Source organism: Leuciscus leuciscus (assembly GCF_965113295.1).
Source record: "Leuciscus leuciscus genome assembly, chromosome: 25".
Lineage (NCBI taxonomy): Eukaryota > Metazoa > Chordata > Actinopteri > Cypriniformes > Leuciscidae > Leuciscus > Leuciscus leuciscus.
Window position 1 is genome coordinate 27,774,203 of NC_138724.1, and position 20,025 is coordinate 27,794,227.

The 20,025-nt window shown below is 36.7% G+C and overlaps 2 protein-coding genes across 2 annotated transcripts; both read left to right on the plus strand.

Annotated features, from left to right (window-relative positions):
* The first annotated feature begins 752 nt into the window (after positions 1-752).
* Positions 753-2,885, plus strand: LOC309490769 (uncharacterized protein). The gene is made up of 2 exons (XM_082160039.1): positions 753-1,198; positions 2,115-2,885. The coding sequence occupies exons 1-2, from the start codon at positions 870-872 to the stop codon at positions 2,173-2,175; spliced, it is 390 nt and encodes a 129-aa protein (XP_082016165.1). The 5' UTR covers positions 753-869; the 3' UTR covers positions 2,176-2,885.
* Positions 2,886-4,854: 1,969 nt separating this feature from the next.
* On the plus strand, positions 4,855-19,546 carry LOC309489984 (eosinophil peroxidase-like; the record flags this gene model as incomplete). The annotated part of the gene is made up of 16 exons (XM_082158939.1): positions 4,855-4,861; positions 5,776-5,896; positions 6,075-6,250; positions 6,420-6,552; positions 8,525-8,654; positions 9,763-9,969; positions 10,471-10,852; positions 11,224-11,384; positions 11,473-11,731; positions 13,093-13,263; positions 16,239-16,476; positions 17,502-17,707; positions 17,794-17,958; positions 19,032-19,115; positions 19,194-19,296; positions 19,381-19,546. The coding sequence occupies 16 exons, from the start codon at positions 4,855-4,857 to the stop codon at positions 19,436-19,438; spliced, it is 2,601 nt and encodes an 866-aa protein (XP_082015065.1). The 3' UTR covers positions 19,439-19,546.
* Positions 19,547-20,025: the final 479 nt, after the last annotated feature.

Genomic DNA, 20,025 nt, shown 5'->3' on the forward strand with positions numbered 1-20,025 from the left:
AGAAACCGTTTCTAAAATAGAATCGTCGCGGCGCGTGTGGTTAGGACACGGTGTAACACGGGTATTTTCAAAACCGCAGCTTTCATTCTATGCAGTTTGGCTGTTCGTCCTCACGCAAACGCAGTATCCGGTCACTGAAACCAAACTTTTTTGAAAACCTGGGTGAAGATTTTTAGAAACTCCATTGCAGTTTTGTCGTGTAGACGGTGAAATCGGAGATTTTGGCTTGTGACGTCAGAACCAGAACGGGATTAACTTTTTTTGTTTTTTTTTTCAGGTTTCTGATTGGCCAACATGGCTTTACGGTTAGGGTTATATCGCCACCTGTTGGCTTGTAATGCTCTTGACAGAGCCAAATAGCGTATTTTTGCGTTTTCATGTGGACACAAATTTGTTTTTAAACGAAGGAGGAAAAACTATGTTTATACAAATACTCGTGTACGTGTGGACCAGGCCTTAAATAACCCATGAATCAGTTCTGCAGCATTTATTCCATATCTAAGGGGCTCTTTACACGACACCGTTTTCAACTAAATCGTAAAACTTTTATGCGATCTCTAAGGGGTCGTTTACACGACAATGGCGTTTTGGGTGCCTGAAAACGCATGTTTTTGAAAACGGTCTCTGTGTAACTAACAACAAAAAGACGATGACATCATGCACATGCGTATTACGTGTTCAGTTTATAGTGTTTCATCGCCATCTAATGGCCGTGGCAGCAGAATACAGTGTTTTTAATCGTTTTCGTGGATCCGTGTGAATGGGGATCGTTTTGACGATCGCGGAAAACTCAGCATATCGTTGTCATGTAAACTCGCTCTAAAATATCGCTTTTTCTCTTTCTGTAGGTATTGTTCCTCAGTCTCTTGATGAGTGGGTTTTGCTACTCCAGCTCTCACAACAAATCAGCTCAGTCGACGAAGCGACGCCCACTTCACCTCTGCCCAGCAGCACCAATGGATCCTGTTCAGACGACACTAACAGTAATGGCACGAGTGATGGTTCCCTTGACCTATCGAACAGTTCAAATGACTGGAGCATTCGGGTCAGCCCAGAGAACATCATCCTGCGTCTGGTCAAGGTCTTCGGGCCGGACCCAGGCCCTGACGGCCCTCCAGGAACGCGGGATACAGGTGGATCTCAGTTCACGCTCCACGCTGGTCTGTGATCTGCTGCGTATGGCTGAGAAGCGGCAAAGGTGAGCGTGTGAAAAACAGTAAAGTGCAGTATATACACTAGTCAACATTTGAAGTGGATCAAAACCTTTCATCAAAGTCATACATGAATTTTGAACAAAATCCGTTCTTGTCTTAGGGACAACTTTGATAAACTTTTTTGATCCACTTAAAATGTTGATTACTGTAGTTTTGAGTAAGCAGGTTCGCTAGTATTCCACGCAGAACACACTGATTATAAAAAATAGTAGTTTGTGTGCAGTATATACTGCAAAGTATGCTATTCTTCCATTCTGAACATATTTGTTGAATTCGGAATAACATACTAGCATTGCACTTTTACTATTTCTGCCAGATAAAGATATGTAAGGCAGTCTTACAGTATATGCTGTGCGCATTGTGCATTTACTATTATAGTAGTATGCTATTTTGAATTTAGACATTATTTTTGGAAAATAGTAGGCTGTGTACTGTGTATATAGCAAGCAGTACGCTACTATTCCATAAAAAAAGTAGATTGTGTACAGTATATACGGCACAATATGCTAATATTCCATTCTGAACATATTGGTTGTTATTCGGAATAGCTTACTAGCATGGCACTATTTCTGGCATATAAGGTGTATTCGAGAAATAGTAAGAGTAGTATGAAATAGTATGCTATTTCAAATTTAGACATTGGTTTCGTGTACATTAGTATAAGAGTACATTATATAGCAGAACATTTAGTATTCCATTGCAAACACATTGTTTTAGGTAAATAGTAGGCAGCGTACAGTATATACTGTATTGTGCAGTAGTTTTCCTTTAGGAATGTCATTTGAAAACAGTAGGCATAGTATAGTATATACTGCGCAGTGTGCTTGTATATCCTATCCTGAACATGGGTAATGTTTAACAGGTTTTGTTCTCATGCATTTTCTCTCACTGTCCTCTTAGAGCACTGATTCAGACCATGTTGGAGCGCTGTGACCGGTTCCTGTGGTCTCAGCACGCTTAAGACCCCCCGTGTCCACCTGATCTCTGCGTATGCCTCCAGAAGTATGGACACACTGCTCTGGGATCAGCTCTGTATGGCTGTTTCTAGATCAGATGATCTCGGGTCACTGGACCTTTTCAGTCACAATCTTAACACAGATTCCACTAGCTTTTTCGCACCAGCAGTGAGAAGACTGTATTGTGCTGTAAATGGTGGAAGTGCTGCGTTGGTGTCACATGACTAAACTGTTCTTCAGTATTTCATCTCCTGTCTCTAATTAAGCTATTTAATAAGGTGTTGTTGACACAGTATTAACAATGGGCCTTTTTAATGAAAGATCATTCAAAAAGCCATTTGTACATAAATTATCCTATTGAATTGATGCATCGATTTATGTAAAGATGCTTTAGATTCTATATCCGAGTGTTTTCCATATTTGTATGAGGAATATATATGTATTCAATATTCCTTAAATAGATATGGAAAATAAATAAATGCATATTTATCTATTTAACGGTCTTAATGTGATTTTCATCTGCAAGTATTTGAGAACAAACACAGGCCTTATCAAACAAAGAAAAACTAACAGACTTGTGTTCTTTTAACAGAGTTGATTATAATAAATACATGTGAATGTATGAACTAAAGCTTTTTGAAACTAATGCCATGTGGTTTATCAGGCTGCTCTTAATGAAAAGCACAATAAATATAAGTATCATGTTATTTTATAATCGTGTAGAAAGTGTCTCTTTAAATGCACAAATCACTATCTCTTTCGCTCTTCATGCAAATGAATATAATTTATACTTTATAGAGACTTCTAGCAATGAATTAAAGTGATTTTCTTTCACAGTGACACTAGGGGCCCTATCTTGCACCCAGCGCAATTGAGTTTTGTATCATCACCGACGCATGTATCATTCCTATTTTGCACCCGCGCACAGCGGACTTTTCCCTCCACAGACGCACGTCGGTAAACTAAGAAATGCATTTGCGCCACTGACCAGGAAAAACCTAGTCAACAGTCATTGGCGCGTTGCGCATGTTATTCATAATGCTATTTAAGGGCGCATGCTTGGCCATAATCAATGTAGCGTGTGCAAAACGCGCATACACTTTGCTTATCTCGTCTACACACAGACGCAGCAGTTCTCATTTTTTGCAAACCATACATTATTACAAGGAAAAATATTACTCGAGGGAAATCATTGTTGTGTCCATGAAGATGCCCAAATTATTATACGCCTGTTTAACCGAAGCTAATTTGGGTGGGTTTCTCCCATCGCTATACAATGTCACTTCTCAGTGTTTTACGGCCCTGATGTGAACGTCGGTCTCCTCGGCTGTGAACCGCTCCTGGCGTGCGCCTGGCAAATCCGCCGTTATAATAGCAAACCGCCATGGAACAAGCGCGCCTGCTTTTAAAGGGAATGTGAGATGTCGCTCTGATTGGTTTATTTCACGTTACGCCCAAACCACACCTATGAATAATGAAGCTACTTCAGACCAAACCATTTTAGATTTGCGCCGGGCGCAAGAGTCATTTATCCCGCCGGTATAATAGCAACAGCGCCCGAGATCCGCCCACAAAGTTACTTGCGTTTCGCGCTTGATACTTGCGTTTAAGATCGTTAAAATAGGGCCCCTAGATTTGAATGGTAAATGGTCATGCTGTGTTACAAAAACACTGTTTCCTCTGTATGTGGCACACGTGGTCCAATCAGACGTGTAAAGTTATTCGCTTCGGTGCGTCAAACTCGTGTTCGGCGAGAACAACGGCCTTTTTAAAGTCATCAAACTGAAATCCCCGACTCTGTTCTCCTCACTTTCCAATTTCTCTTATCAGACTTTCAGAACGGTCTGTTTTTCTCTGTCGCTCCACTGACCTCTTTTCCAGGTGTGTCTTCAATCTGATCGTACCCGTGCCAGCAGAAGTGTCGGCCGCAGGTGGGCAGAGAGAAGGGGCATTACTGGAAATATACAACAAACTCATTACCAAAAGTATCACACATCCTGCACCGTTTGAGCTCCAGACATGAATGATTCCTCAAATCATGTGTGTGTTGTTGAGGAGAGCTGTGCTGTTACTCTACCAAAGTGATCAGATGCATCATTTTCACCTGCTGGACAGAAAACTGGTAAAATCCCACAGGCTGATACCCGATAATATTACACCCTAGAACACGTTGAACACGTTTGGTTCAGAAGGTGAAACCGTGCGCTGTGCCTCTATATGGCTTGCATGAGGAGTGATTGGGTCGATTACCCCATTAGATAGAGGATGATGGGTTTGGATCTCTGTGTGTTGGGGATCGTTTGATGTTGAATTGTTGTCACCAGTCGCACAGATAACCGAATTCTGCACATACCTGTAGACCGAAGCCAGCGTATAAAAGTCAGTCCCCTCACATACGGCCGACACAGACCCTCTGAAACACGTAATTACACTGATTTGTACTGTCGCACTTCATCAAACTGTTCAGATTGTGATGTATAAATACTCTGGCTAATTATTTTGCATATTTATAACATAATTTTTCTGCATTCATTGCTATTTATTTTTTGTATTTTTGTACATCACCACTACTCTTCTGTACACAAGCCCACGCTACGCATAGTTTTATTTTGAAGCAAGAACAAAATGTTATATATTTTACAAGGCAAAAAGTGAGAATACGAGACCGTACCGATGGATACGACATGCTTGGTAAGTACAACTAAGAAATACACTAATATATTATTTAAATGTTTATATTAATATTATTTTGTACAATAGTTGTATATTTGTGTATTTTTATAGTTTGTGTGTATATATATTTGTGTGTGTATATATATATACATTGTTTGGGAAATATTTCCATATTTCTATTATTTTTGTATAATAGTAGCAACTATACTGTAGTTAGTACAGATGAAAAAACATACTCATATAATGATTTTTTAAATATTTTTTTACAATATTTTTTTTTCATGTTAATAATTGTTTTGTATAATTATTTGATTAATTATTATTTTAATATTTAAATTATTTTTTTGTATAATAGTTGCGTGTATGTGCAATAATTATATAGAAAATAATAATTGCATAAAAACTAATTATTACAAAAGTATGCAACAACTGTGCAAAATAATATTAATATATTATTATATTCTATAATTAGTACACATGGAAAAAACTATACAACAAATATTTTTGTGTAGATTTCTGATTGTTTATTCAATAATAATAATTATAGATTGTGTGTGTGTGTGACGTGTGTGTGTGTGTGTGTGTGTGTGTGTGTATAAATGTATTAACATACATATATATATTATTTAGTAAATTTGTATATGTATATTTTTCTTATTGCAGGAATCTTTCTCATGCATGATTCTATCTGTATTTATGATATTGCTTCTGCCGCTGTCATCCACGTCTCTTTTTCCTTCCCAGAATGCAACAGGTACTGAACTATATATGTCTAGTAGTTAGTCTTTTTCTGGGAAAAAAATAATAATTTGTAGCTTAATGCTTTCTTTGTGCTCACCAACTGCATATACAAGACTGACAAGTACATAATTATGATTTTGATTCCATTACTGTAGTTTTTGTCAACTCAAATAGCAAAAGCTGATTGGCAGGTTTTGTAGTGAAGTGTCATGTGGTGTTTTTTCCAGTGTATTTGGGATCTAGTTTCATTCAGGAAGCTTTACGCCGAGCCAGAGAGCTGACCGATGCTGCGTACGATCACACCAATGAGAGGTGACATTTGCATACAGACTTAAAGAATACACTCATAGCTCATTTGATTGAAGTATCAACCAATCAGAAATAGAAACACGTAACTAGACACAAATGAGTCGATTTTTATCATACTGTCAGAGTTTAGAGCTACAAAATGATGTCATAAAGTATTTTTATTTTCTCTCATTTCTGTCAGAGTGAAGTCATCTGTATCGGACGGTTCTGTCCGACCCAGTGACCTGTTGGCCTTGTTCAAACAAACTGGCCCGAAAACCAGAACCCACATCAGATCCGCCGAGTTTCTCGACAACACGGTAGAGCTGATAAGAGAGATGGTGTACACACACTCCATGGACAAACCCGACCTCACCGGTACATTCATAGACATTAAAAGTTTCCTCCCTTTGTTCTTTTCTATTTCTCTCTTTTGAATAATCCCTGTAATGCCTAAAATCGCAAAAAAATAAATAAAAGTTAACGAATGATCTTGAAAGCTCTTACAATTTACAATCATCTCAACATTTGTTTGTGTGCATCTTAGAGCTTTTAAGTGCAGAAGACATGGAGACCATACTGCAGGTTACAGGCTGTTCGGCAGAGACGCAGAGACCCGTGTGTAAATCTGACTGTCTGTCCAGACGCTACCGTACCATCACAGGACACTGCAACAACAGGTGCTCACACGGACTGTACGGGATACAAATATTTCATTTGTCGGTAACACTTTAGAATACTGTTCCTTCATTAATGTATAACTACACAGGAACAAATGTGACCAGAAGTCACACGGGTATATTTGTAGCAATAGCCAACAATATATTGTATGAGTCAAAATTACAGATTTTTCTTTTATGCCAAAAATCATTAGGATTTTAAGTAAAGATCATGTTCCATGAAGATATTTTGTAAATTTCCTACCGTAAATATATAAAACTTTTATTTTTGTGAGTGAATGCAACACAATCGTGAACATAAATGGAGAATTTTCTCAATGTTTCGATTTTTTTGCACCCTCAGATTCCAGATTTTCAAATAGTTTTATATTGTCCTATCCTCACAAACCATACATCAATGGAAAGCTTATTTACTCAGCTTTCAGATGATGTATAAATCTCAGTTTCATAAAATTGACCCATGCAACTGGCATCACTGCAACGTTAAAAAAAAAAAATTAAATGCTAAATTTTACAAATTAAAAAAATCTGTCATATATAAAATTGATTTTTGAATGTTTGCACAATAAGGCACCATCTGTTCTATGTAAATTGATAAAGAGACAGGATGATACAAGTAGAATCACTAGGAGTTCGGCAGGTGGGAATTGTAGGATTAATTTTCGTAGAACTACACAAGGGCAAAGAGAAGGTTCTGTTGAGGACTACCTGTTGCCAAATGAGTTTAAGGCAATACTTGAAATAAAGTCCTTTACATTGAAGGTAAAGCGGTGGTTTAAAATAAACCAGAACTGCACGCATATTTAAATGTAATAATTTTTGTATGTAAAAGTGTAATGTAATGTAAAAGTTTTTTTTTATGCTAGAGTTGAAAGCTCCATTCTAATATGTATAATTTAGGGAGGTATTTGAATGTCTATAAGTGACATATTGTGGTAGTTTTATTCTATGAGTAGTAGTTTTATTTTTTATTTTGTTTAGAAAAGCCTTTCTAGGGACCTGAGATGCAAATTAGCTTTTGCTATACTCTCTATGTGCAATACAGATTTTCCAGTTTTGACTGGGATCATGTTTTTTTGTACTGTCCCTATACAAATAAACTTATAAATAAAGAAATTAACTAATAAGAAACTCTGATTAACAAATTAGTAAGTAATAGTGCTCAGCTGAATGTGCTAGTTTACTATTAGCTAATCAGTAACTACTATTTTTCATACCTCACTGAAGACTATTGAGAACTACTATATACAGGTTCATAATTCATATTATAATGTGTAATATAAGGAAATAACCCATTAGTAATGAATCAAGTGTTACTACATCTTTCTAAAGGAACTACTAATTATTTGGAGACGTTTTCTAAAGTGAAGATCATGGGAACACACTAGTAATGACTAAAGTTTTACCAAATCCATCGCAAGGAATTACTATTCAAAATATTACAAAAAGCTTACAGTGACTTCAGTCAATATTAGGTCACGTTTTTCACTTTAGATACTGATCCAAATAATTAGTAGTAACTACTATTATGTAGTCATTACTAATGGGTTACCATTACCTTTTATTATAAATTATGCAATATTCATGTTAATTATGAACCTGTATATAGTAGTTCTCTGAGAGGTATGAAAAAAATAGTAGAAATCAGAGTTTCTTGTTAGTTTTGAAGCTTTATTTCTATTTAACCAGGAGAGAAGACTCACTGAGATTATAATCTCTTTAACATGAGTGTCCTGGCCAAGATAGGCAGCTGAGTTTGCATATACATCAAAGTTATGCCATAAATGTTTTTATTTATTTATTTTTTATATGTAAAATTAAAAATAAAAGTTAAATGGTTACTAGAATGTTATTAGTGCGTTACTCATTTGTTCCGGAGTAGTTTTTCATTGATGAAGGAGCAGTATTCTAAAGTGTTACCCGTTTGTCATTGAGTTTTATTAAGCTCAGAAAACATCTTTTGACTTTGCAGAGAAAACCCTCTCTGGGGTGCAGCGAACACCCCTTACGCCCGCTGGCTCTCGCCCGAGTACGAGGACCCTCGAGGGGCCCCGAGGGGCTGGAACCCACAGCACACATACCATAACTACACACTACCACCTGTAAGACTGCCTGAAAACTCATGGGAAAGATCTCAAGGAATTATTAGTCTTTAATCGTAGTTGGTTTGCATTTTTTACTTTAGCAATTTTAAATTTAGTTTGTTTTATTAGCCATTTGGTGGGTTTATATTTTGCTAAAGTGTTTGCATGCAATGAGAAACCGTATTTTACAATACGTTCTATATACGGTAGCACTTTATTTTACAGGCATGTTCCCTATGTACATACTATATACTTGTTATAGTTATTACAATAACTAGGTAATAACTAGATAATTACGCTGAACCTACCCTTAAATCTAACCTTAACCCATGTAGTTATTACAATGGGAAATAGTGGAAAAAAACATTACAAAAGCATATTATATTTCTTATTGTTACTATTTAAAGTCCCACTGTGGTGAAAATCATTTTTCATGTTGTTTATATGTGGTGTTTTTAATGTGCTTTGAGACAAACCATGTGCAAATTCGTAAGTCAACACCATTACCGAGTATTTTTTTCAAGGAAAAAATGTTTAAATATGTCATTTTGGTGATCAAAGATGAGTTTTAAGGGATAACATTATTGACTAGGGGGGACTTTAAATAATTTAAAATTATTTCTTTAAATCATGTAATTTACTTGAATTGAACTTTAATATGCAACTTGCTATGTAATCAACAATTTAATGAAAGATAATAAGTTAAAGAGTTTAAGTGTGGATTTTCTGTGTCAAACGCAATTGCAATATTGGCTCAACCAATGTTGATATTTCTAAGTTTGAGTTTTTCATCTAATTATGCTATTTTAAAAAAATATATATTTTTATTTATGCTATTTGATATTTTCAATAGCTATAGTTTTAGTTGACAACTTTTTCACAGTGATATTTTCACGGTGATGCCATAGAAGGACCATTTTTTGTTTCCACAAAGAACCTTTCAGTGAACATTCTAAAAATATTTTTGGAATGTAATGTTAAAGGTTATAAATGGAACTATAGATGTAAAAATAGAACCTTTATTTTTAAGAGTGTAGCTAGCTAAACTAAAGATGAAAAAAAGACCAAATCAGCCAATAATGGTATTAAACAGAAGTTGAGTGTTCCAGTTACTCTCTTTTCTCAGGTCCGCAGTGTGTCGCAGGAGGTTTTGTACACTCATAATGAGAACATCTCTCTGGACACGTCTCTGTCTCATCTGCTGGTGGAGTGGGGTCAGTGGATCGACCATGACCTGACTTTGACCCCTCAGAGTCCCAGCACTGCGGCCTTTAAGACCGGAGCCGACTGCACACGCACCTGCAGCCGGGACACGCCGTGTTTCCCAATACAGGTGTGTACGTACACCCTGAAAACAGATGCTAGATGGTAGGACTGCCCCCTAATAATCGACTAACAGTTAGTCAACTAGAAGAGGCTTGGTCGACCAAAATTGTATTACCGGTAGTCGTTTAGTCGCAGAAAAAAAAATTGTGAAATTAAGTTCGTGAAATCCAAACATTCGCCTGTCATTCATCGAATATGAATAAGCTCAAATATGGCTTATCACTTGAAACATGTAAGTAGCAGCAACTTTACCAGTACGTTCGCACTAATGTTAACCTAGATAAATGTGCGCTATTACTAGGCATATAACTGTGTTTGTGTGGAGAGCGTTTACTGTATGACATACAGGCGCCGGCGCCATCACTTGAGTTTAGGGTTAGGGTTAGCTAACCCTTAGTCCACTAATCGCTTAAATGAATGACTACTAGTCGACTAGAAAAATCTTTAGTCGAGGGCAACCCTACTAGATTGTACACACTCAGTCTGTTCATTTTTTCTTCACGTTCAGATCCCCCTCTCTGACCCTCGCACGGGTACTCAGACCTGCATGCCGTTCTTCCGCTCGGCTCCCAGCTGTACGGGCGGCTCCGTTCCTCTCGGTCACCGGGAGCAGCTCAACGCCATCACCGCATTCGTGGACGCCAGCATGGTTTACGGGAGCTCAGATGCGCTCGCCGGCGTCCTGAGGAACCTCTCGTCCCCTCTCGGCCTGCTCGCCGTCAATCAGTTCCACTCAGACCAAGGGCTCGGCTTCATGCCCTACCTGCCCCGCACACAACCTCACCTGGATCCCTGCGGCCCGCGAGAGCGGATCAACACCATCCCGCTACCAGAGACAGCGGAGGGGCTCAACATATCCATAGGGAATAGATCGTTCTGTTTCCAAGCAGGTTGTTGGCATTAATATTAAATAAAACAATATTTTTTTTTATTTTTTTTTTATAAATTTGTATTTTATTTTTTTTTATAAAAATTTTTTTTTATATATTTTTTTATTATATTTTCTGCTTATCCAGTGTGGGATGCTGGAGATGCAGTACAAACTGTAGTGTGTAGGCTAGGAATGTGCATTAATAAAGTTAATAGCTCAGTTTTTATTTAATGTTGACTTTAAGGGTATTAAAGCTAAAACATCTTATAAAGAAACAGAACATAAGTCAATATTTGTGTCATTTATTTATTTATTAAAAAATGTCCCAGCTAGGTCTTCACACTAATGCTTTCTGATTTAAACTGTGCTGTTTTTGTGGGCGTGTCTCAGGTGACTCTCGGGCCAATGAGCACTTGGGTATGATCGCTCTGCACACGCTCTTTCTGAGAGAACACAACCGATTGGCTGAGGAGCTTCACAAGCTCAATCCTCACTGGAGCCCGGACACGCTGTACCAGGAGGCCAGGAAAATACTGGGCGCCGTCCACCAGGTGAGAAGATGTCCATAAAATGAGTGTAAAAAAAAAAAGGTTACTTCATTTATTCATGCATCTGACTTGCTGAATCTTGTTTTGGAAGATCTTGACATGGGATCACTACTTGCCACATGTCCTAGGCCGCAGTGCCAACCTGGTCCTCATGCCCTCGTACAAAGGTTACGACCCTGATGCTGACCCCAGCATCTCCAACATTTTCTCCACCGCTGCCTTTCGGTTTGCACACGTGACCGTGCACCCGGTTGTGAACCGCCTCGGACCGGATTACCGGTTGAGCCCCGAACACCCGGCTTTGCCGTTACACCACTCTTTGTTTGCATCCTGGAGGATGGTGCAAGAGGGTTCGTTTCACAAACACACTTAACTAACAGATATCACCATATTTCCCAATGTAATCACAGTACAGTAAGACAGTTGTTTTGTATTACAAGTTCTCTTAAATGTTAAGTTTTAATATGCTACTGATGCACTAATTTGCATGAATTTCCAGAACAGAAATCCAAACATTGGATAAAGCCAGGTTCAAAATGCTTGCTTTATTTTGTTGACATTAGAGTCAAACTTTTTATAGAAGGGGTTTTGGATAAATCTCTTTTTATCACTTCATAAATCCAAAAAAACATCTGTTAACATCCAGAAGAAGAAAAAATGTCACCATGTTTTTAAGAATAAATTGTTATATAAATAATGTAAATGGTAATGGACATGAAAACTCCTTCAAAATAGAGATGGCAATAAAGTTTGGTGTATGTAAAGCTGCTGAAGTGCAGGAGAAAAAACTCACAGCCTTTACAGATATGTATTATAAATGAAATCTAAAGACACGAGAAATTAAAAAGTGTAATAAAATGTGGACCACAAAACCAGTCACATGGGTCAATTTTTTAAAATATTTTTTTTACAATATTTTTTTGAACATAATAAGCTGAATAAAAAAGCTTTCCATTGATGTATTTGGCCGAGATACAACTCTTTGAAAATCTGGAATCTGAGGGTGCAAAAAATTCGAAACATTGAGAAAATCTCCTTTAAAGTTCCTTTATGTTCGTAATTGTGCTGCATTCACTCACAAAAATAAATGTTTTATATATTTACAGTAGGAAATTTACAAAATATCTTCATGGAACATGATCTTTACTTAATATCCTAATGATTTTTGGCATAAAAGATAAAATCGATAATTTTGACGCATACAATGTATTGTTGGCTATTGCCACAAATATACCCGTGCGACATGTGACTGGTTTTGTGGTCCAGGTTCACAAATAAACACTTAAAGGTGCAGTAAGTGATTTCTGAGAAACACTGTTAATATTTGAAATCAACGCAAACAAACAAACAAACACGCCCCTCCCATCATTGCTCCGCCCCCAAAATGCACAAGCACGCAATGCAAGAGTGGATGTGTCTTTATCATCGCTGAAGCGAAGCAAAGCTAAATAATGCTTCACAAAAAACAAAGCGAAGACGACAAACGAATGACAAGGAAACAATCCTCAAGTGTAAATACAAGCAAGAGTTGGCTGTTAGTCTCCAGCAGCTCCAGACAAACAGAGACACTCAAAATGTGATAGAAGCAAAATTGGCCAAAGTCTCGAAAATTGATTAGTGTTTAGCCGTAATATTCACGATTGCATGCTAATTTACTCAACATGCACATCAGATTATGATGCATAATGAATATTTGTGTGTGTGTGTGTAGGAGGCATCGATCCTGTGCTGCGTGGTTTGCTCTTGTCCCCAGCGAAACTGCAGACAGCAGATCAGATGATGGTGGAGGAACTGACCGAGAGGCTTTTCCAGGCTCAGGGAGGGCTCCCGCTCGACCTAGCGGCGTTAAACCTGCAGAGGGGGCGAGATCACGGCTTACAAGGTGCCTGTCAACAGCCTGCCTTCTAAAGCCCCGTTCACACCGCCTGTCGCTAGTCTCTGTACTGTGAAGTCGCTTGTGGGCGTTCATAGTGCTGTCACTCTAATGTTATTGGTAGTCTGGCCATATCTATACAAAATACCATCACAAGTGATATATACATACAACTATATCATTTTAATTTGACTAGGAATTAGGCTCAAAAGAAACAATATGCTGTTGGGAGAGTATTTTTATATTACCACACAGTAGTGTTCAGTGGATTAAATCATTTAACCTACTAGATTAACGATCGATCAATCAACAAATTAACTCACACTGTCATAAATTACTAAAACGTCATTTGAATTTGACAAATAATCAATTTTCTTGTCCCTAATAGTCAACATAATGCAGGGAAACTGTAAAATGAACTGCAGCAGTGCTAAACTTGTATCATAAAATTTCAACACTCGAACTAAATGTGTGAATTAAACTCACTGAGACTGTCAACCGTTTCATTTCCATGCATCATTTTATTATATCCATGTATGTGGTTACAGTCAATGGAAGCTTGTTTCCGCCACTGAATAATAAATAAATAATAATAATTGCGACTTTTTATCTCACAATTCTGACTTTTTTTCTCACAATTGCGAGATATGAAGTCAAAATTGTGAGAAATAAAGTCGCAATTCTGAGAAATAAAGTCGCAATTGCGAGATATAAAGTTGCAATTGCGAGATATAAAGTCGCAATTGCGAGATATAAAGTCGCAATTCTGAGAAATAAAGTCGCAATTGGGAGATATAAAGTCGCAATTGCGAGATATGAAGTCAAAATTGCGAGATATGAAGTCAAAATTGTGAGAAGTAAAGTCGCAATTCTGAGAAATAAAGTCGCAATTGGGAGATATAAAGTCGCAATTGCGAGATATGAAGTCAAAATTGCGAGATATAAAGTCGCAATTCTGAGAAATAAAGTCGCAATTGGGAGATATAAAGTCGCAATTGCGAGATATAAAGTCGCAATTCTGAGAAATAAAGTCGCAATTGGGAGATATAAAGTCGCAATTGCGAGATATGAAGTCAAAATTGCGAGATATGAAGTCAAAATTGTGAGAAGTAAAGTCGCAATTCTGAGAAATAAAGTCGCAATTGGGAGATATAAAGTCGCAATTGCGAGATATGAAGTCAAAATTGCGAGATATGAAGTCAAAATTGTGAGAAGTAAAGTCGCAATTCTGAGAAATAAAGTCGCAATTGCGAGATATAAAGTCGCAATTGCGAGATATGAAGTCAAAATTGCGAGATATGAAGTCAAAATTGTGAGAAATAAAGTCGCAATTCTGAGAAATAGTCGCAATTGGGAGATATAAAGTCGCAATTGGGAGATATAAAGTCGCAATTGCGAGATATGAAGTCAAAATTGTGAGAAATAAAGTCGCAATTCTGAGAAATAAAGTCGCAATTGTGAGATATAAACTATTCTGAGGTAAAAAAAAAAAAAAAGTCCGTCTTTTTTTTCCTTAGAATTGGACTTTATATCTCACAATTGTGAGAAAAGATGTCAGAATTGCGAGATATAAACTCGCAATTATGTGTTATAAAGTCAGAATTGCGTGATATAAAGTCGCAATTGCGAGAAAAAAAGTCCGAATTCTGACTTTATAACACGCAATTGCGACTTTATTTCACGCAATTCTGACTTTATATCTCGCAATTCTGACTTTATAACACGCAATTGCGACTTTATTTCACGCAATTCTGACTTTATAACACGCAATTCTGAGAAATAAAGTCAGAATTGCGAGATGTAAACTCGCAATTGTGAGATAAAAAGTCGCAATTATCTTTTAAAATGTTTTATTCTGTGGCGGAAACAAGCTTCCATAACAGTCAAATCATATAAAACAGTGAAATCGCCCTCGAACGCCCTTGACGTGAGCTCCACTGAAAGTCTTCTTTCCTATTGGTTGTCGCTCGCGAAAATCGCTTCTCATTTCCATAAAGTTAAAAAATTCTGAACTTTGGTTGTGTGTCTTGCGTCGCTTGAAATGAATGGGATCATGTCGCTTTGTCGCCGCGTGTCGCTGGCGGTGTGAACGGGGCTTAAGGGAGCATCCCAACAGAACTAGAACCTCACAAGTGAGGGATTTAAAATACTAAAGCACAGAGACTCAACTAATGCTAGCTATTGATTCTGATGCCATGTAAGAAGTTGATGCAACACTCTACTAAGCATATTGCAGAATTATTTTTGATATATAAATTGCATGTCGCCTTTTGTTAGTGTAACATTTTTGAGCAGCAATGCTAAGACATTATTTTTTATTATTGGGTAAAAAAACAAAAAAAAAACAAGCTTTCTCAGCTCGAAGCGCCGGCATTTGTTTCATGTCTAAATTGCGAAACATTGTATTAGAAAAGGAAAACAAGTCATAAGCCATATTATATAAAGAAATACAGAATGTGTTTTTTTTTATCATACTTTTTTTTTTTTTTTTTTTACTATTTTAATTTAATTTAAAATGTCTGCAAAAATGGGACTAAAAACAATAATAACTTGCATGACATAAGAAGGTATGCACTTTTGGTTACACTTTATTTTAAGGTGTCATTGTTACAGTGTAATTATATATTTAAGTACTGAGTAATATTAATCAACTACATGTACTTACTATAGGGTTAGGGTTGTATTATGATTTGGATGAGGGTTAGTTGCATGTAATTATGCATAATTTACTGTTATTACTATGGTAAGTACATGTAACATATGTAACAATGACACTGTAAAATAAAGTGTTACAGTACTTTTTCTTTTAATTTACTTTTTTTTTCAATCATTATTGAATTTCCTATCATCTCTCCCCTATAATTAGAACTATTTAATAACAGTTTGCTAATTTAATTTCCTTATAATTGACTCATTTCTCTAATTTACCTTAATCTGAGTGAGGATGCTGTGCTTGACTTGCAGTGATTTCATTCTCTCCCCAGGTTACAGTGCATGGAGAAAGCTCTGCGGCCTCTCTGCCCCTGCGAACGAGTCTGATTTAACAGGGATTCTGGGTAATGTAGTTCTGGCCAGGAAGCTGCTGCATCTCTATGGATCGGCGGAGAACATAGACGTGTGGGTCGGGGCGATCTCAGAGCCCGCTCTGCCCGGGGGTCGCGTGGGGTCACTGCTGGCATGCCTGATCGCAAAACAGTTCAGAACGCTCCGAGACGGAGACCGGTAGTGTGATGTTCCACTTCTTGTTTATTTAAACGTTGAGTGATTTCAATCTGGCATGATATTCAATTCAATTCAATTCACATTTATTTGTATAGCGCTTTTCACAATACACACCGTTTCAAAGCAGCTTTACAGAAAGTGCATGAGTCCACATTACAATTTAGAGTGATCTGTAACTGTCTAAGTTATGTATTTCAGAAATGTACATATACAAAATCACAGTTAGCTAAAAATGTATTAATTTAAACAATGTAATAATTTATATGAATGATATGAAGTAGATAAGAAGAGTTACCATCGCACTTTGTAACACATCTTTCCCTCGCGGGTCAAAATGACCCGAAGCCCTAAAATTATACTTTTTTAATTTCATTTTGATAATATTTGTCCTTATTTATTTTTTTTATGCAGTTTTTGGAGATTTGTTTAAATTTTTTATTTAATTTCCCTTTAAATTTTTCTAGATTTGATCAATAAATAATAAATAAATAAATAGTAGCTTAGCACATTCCTCACATTCTTCCAACTCAAATTCAAAATTACTCACAATTTCATACTTAACCCTTTTAATTCAGCTCAAAATATCTTACATTGGGTGTCTTTGCCGACCTCTTGTGGAAAAAGAAATATATAACATGATATTTGACTCTTGCCACTAGATGGCCTTATAGCTCTGAGTCTATATGGAGCAAATGAGCTGTTCCGCTGGGTCCTAAAGTCAGTTTCTCTTCAGTATGCATTCAGATACACATGAGCATTTTTAGGTTTTTCGATGTGTACTGAAGTTTTCCTCGCATTCCATTCATTCCTATGGGGGTCAATTTGACCCGCGAGTGAAGAATTTGTTACTTTTATTAATTTCTACCACATAACTCCTCGAATCCTTTAAAAAAAAAATTGTTTGTGTGTATTCGTGGTTCAAGTGCGACAAAAGTCCTGGGGTCTTGGATCCCTCTGATGAACTCTCAATTTTTAAAACTTTTTTTGGGGGTCAAAATGGTAAAAAAAATGTAATTCTGGTTAAGGTTCTGGTGGCAGAGTGAAGGTGTGTTCAGCTCTGCTCAGAGAGACGCTCTCCACACTACATCTCTGTCCCGCATCATCTGTGACAACACACACATCCGTCTGGTGCCCTTTGACCCCTTCGCACACACACTCCGCCCTGACGACCTGCTGCCCTGCACACGCGTCGCCCACATGAACCTCTCAGCGTGGAGAGAACCAGATGCTGGTAATAGCGGCCGAAAGGAATCAAATAATCCTTTTATTTGATGTTGTTTTATTCATATTCGCCCTATGTTTTGGTCTCATTTTTAGACCCGGTCTGCGGTGCGGTGCCGCGGCTGCATCTGGGCTTCTCTGTGCTGTGTGACTCCACCGTGATGTATCAGTGTCCTACTGGATACTCACTCCAGGGAGCCGCACACGTCACCTGTGATCCCAACACTCACAGCTGGAGCCCACAACCACCCACCTGCCACGGTCTCTGCTCAGGGGCTTTTAGATTAAATTAAATATGTAGTAATATTACATTAAATATGTCATATTAAATGTCAAATAACATTCGATTAAATATTAAATTAAATATGAATAAAAATTTTAAACAGTTTATGTTAAATATTAAATTAAATATTTAAATAAAATTTAGAAATTGACTATTTAAAAATTTAGAACAATGTTTTTATTGGTTATTTCAAATATTGATGAATAATCTACTCATTTATTTTGGATGTTTGGACATTCATGGACATTCTTTAAACTAGACTAAACTAAATTAAATATTTAATGTAAAATAACAGTAGACTACATTTTAAATTAAATAAATATTAATGATAAATATTAAACAATTGATATTAAATAAATAAATCAATTTAGTATTATTTAATTGTAAATAAATTTACTATTAAACTTTTGGACGTTTGAACATTCATAGATGGTCATTAAATTGAATTGAATGTTTTACATGTAAAATAATATTAGATCCGATTATATGAAAAATATTAAACAATTAATATTAATGTAAAAACCTACAGCGTTTACTTTTTTTTTTCTGTATTGGAAAATATTTTGTTAAAACTTATTTAAAATCCTGTCACGTAACTCATGAAGATATAAAGTGTACAAATAAATTGCAATAATAACTAACATGACATAAGAAGATAAATGAAGACATAGTATTTATTTATTTACTTACTTCTGGTCTTATGTCAAACCATAATTGAATTTCCTGACATTATCTTACAATATATGTCATCATGTTACAATAATATCTTGCATGACATAAAGTATGTAAACTTTCTTTCAATTTACTTATTTTTAATCATTATTGAATTTCCTATTATCGTTCTCCAATAAAAAGTTAGCTTTTTTATTTCCTAATAATTGACTAATTAAGTTAAATTAAATTTTAAATGTAAAATAACTTTCGATTATATGGTAAATATTAATGGCAAAATGTTAAACGATTAATATTAAATTAAATATTAAATCAAATATTATAATAAAATTTGAACTGATTAATTTTACTAAAACAATGTTTGTATTGGTTATTTCAGATATCGATGAATGTTCTGTTCATCCGCCCGTCTGCCCTCCACACCTGCAGTGCTTCAACACACCTGGAGGCCACACCTGTACAGGTGAGCAGCTCATCCCCATCAGTCTACGGCATATTAATCATAATCACATAAATGAGCTGTTCTTTGTTGCATATGTAGAACCTGGAGCCCCGCCCCTTTCTACCTCCTCCATTGTCTCGTCAGTGATGTCAGTCCTAGGGGGCGTGGCTTTGATTCTGCTCTTCCTCGCCTGCTACAAAAGGTGAGTCACTCACAATCTCCAGTTCAAGCTGTTGTTTTGTACGTTTAAACGCGTATACTTATACTCAGAATATCAATCCTGCAGAGTTTTCCTTCGGAAAGCCGAGACGGTGAAGGCAGAATGCTGTCCGAGAGGAAGATGAAATGGGAGTCGAGGGAAAACTGGTTTGGAAAACGTGCAGATTTGGTCACAATCGGTCTGTGTTTACATGTTTCATAACCCCAGTCTCGTTCCACTGCGCTCGACCAGACACACTGGACGGAACAAAACACACGAATGAAATGTGTTCAAGCCTGCAAAGCATTCTTAACATTTCTCCCAGTGTTCTCGCCCTTGAGAAACGCTTTTGTCCGTGGCAAATCTGCTGTCGGCTCTCCCACGTGTGACATCAGCTGACGCACAAAAATCCTTGCTTTGTTGTAGCTCAGCCTTGAATTTGTACACGTATTGAGACTGGCATTTTGCTGTGACATCATGCATACATGTGTGTGTGATGCATTTAAATAAGCTTTGACGTTATATGACATAACTATTATTATCTGAATTTCTGAAATGTTCCATTATCTCATAAAATTATAATTATATATATATATATATATATTCAATGCCTGTGGAAGTCCATACATTTATATTCGACCAGCATGATTTTTAAACATAAATTATTATGAATAAAGCACAGTTTCCTACATGCTATATATACATCTTTTGGGCACATTTCTCGGGACAACA

Bases quoted from the DNA above. Each gene is read 5' to 3' on its own strand.
- LOC309490769 (XM_082160039.1), top strand. From the start codon at position 870: ATGAGTGGGTTTTGCTACTCCAGCTCTCACAACAAATCAGCTCAGTCG. The intron at 1,199-2,114 runs GTGAGCGTGTGA...CTGTCCTCTTAG, and splicing joins ATGGCTGAGAAGCGGCAAAG to AGCACTGATTCAGACCATGT.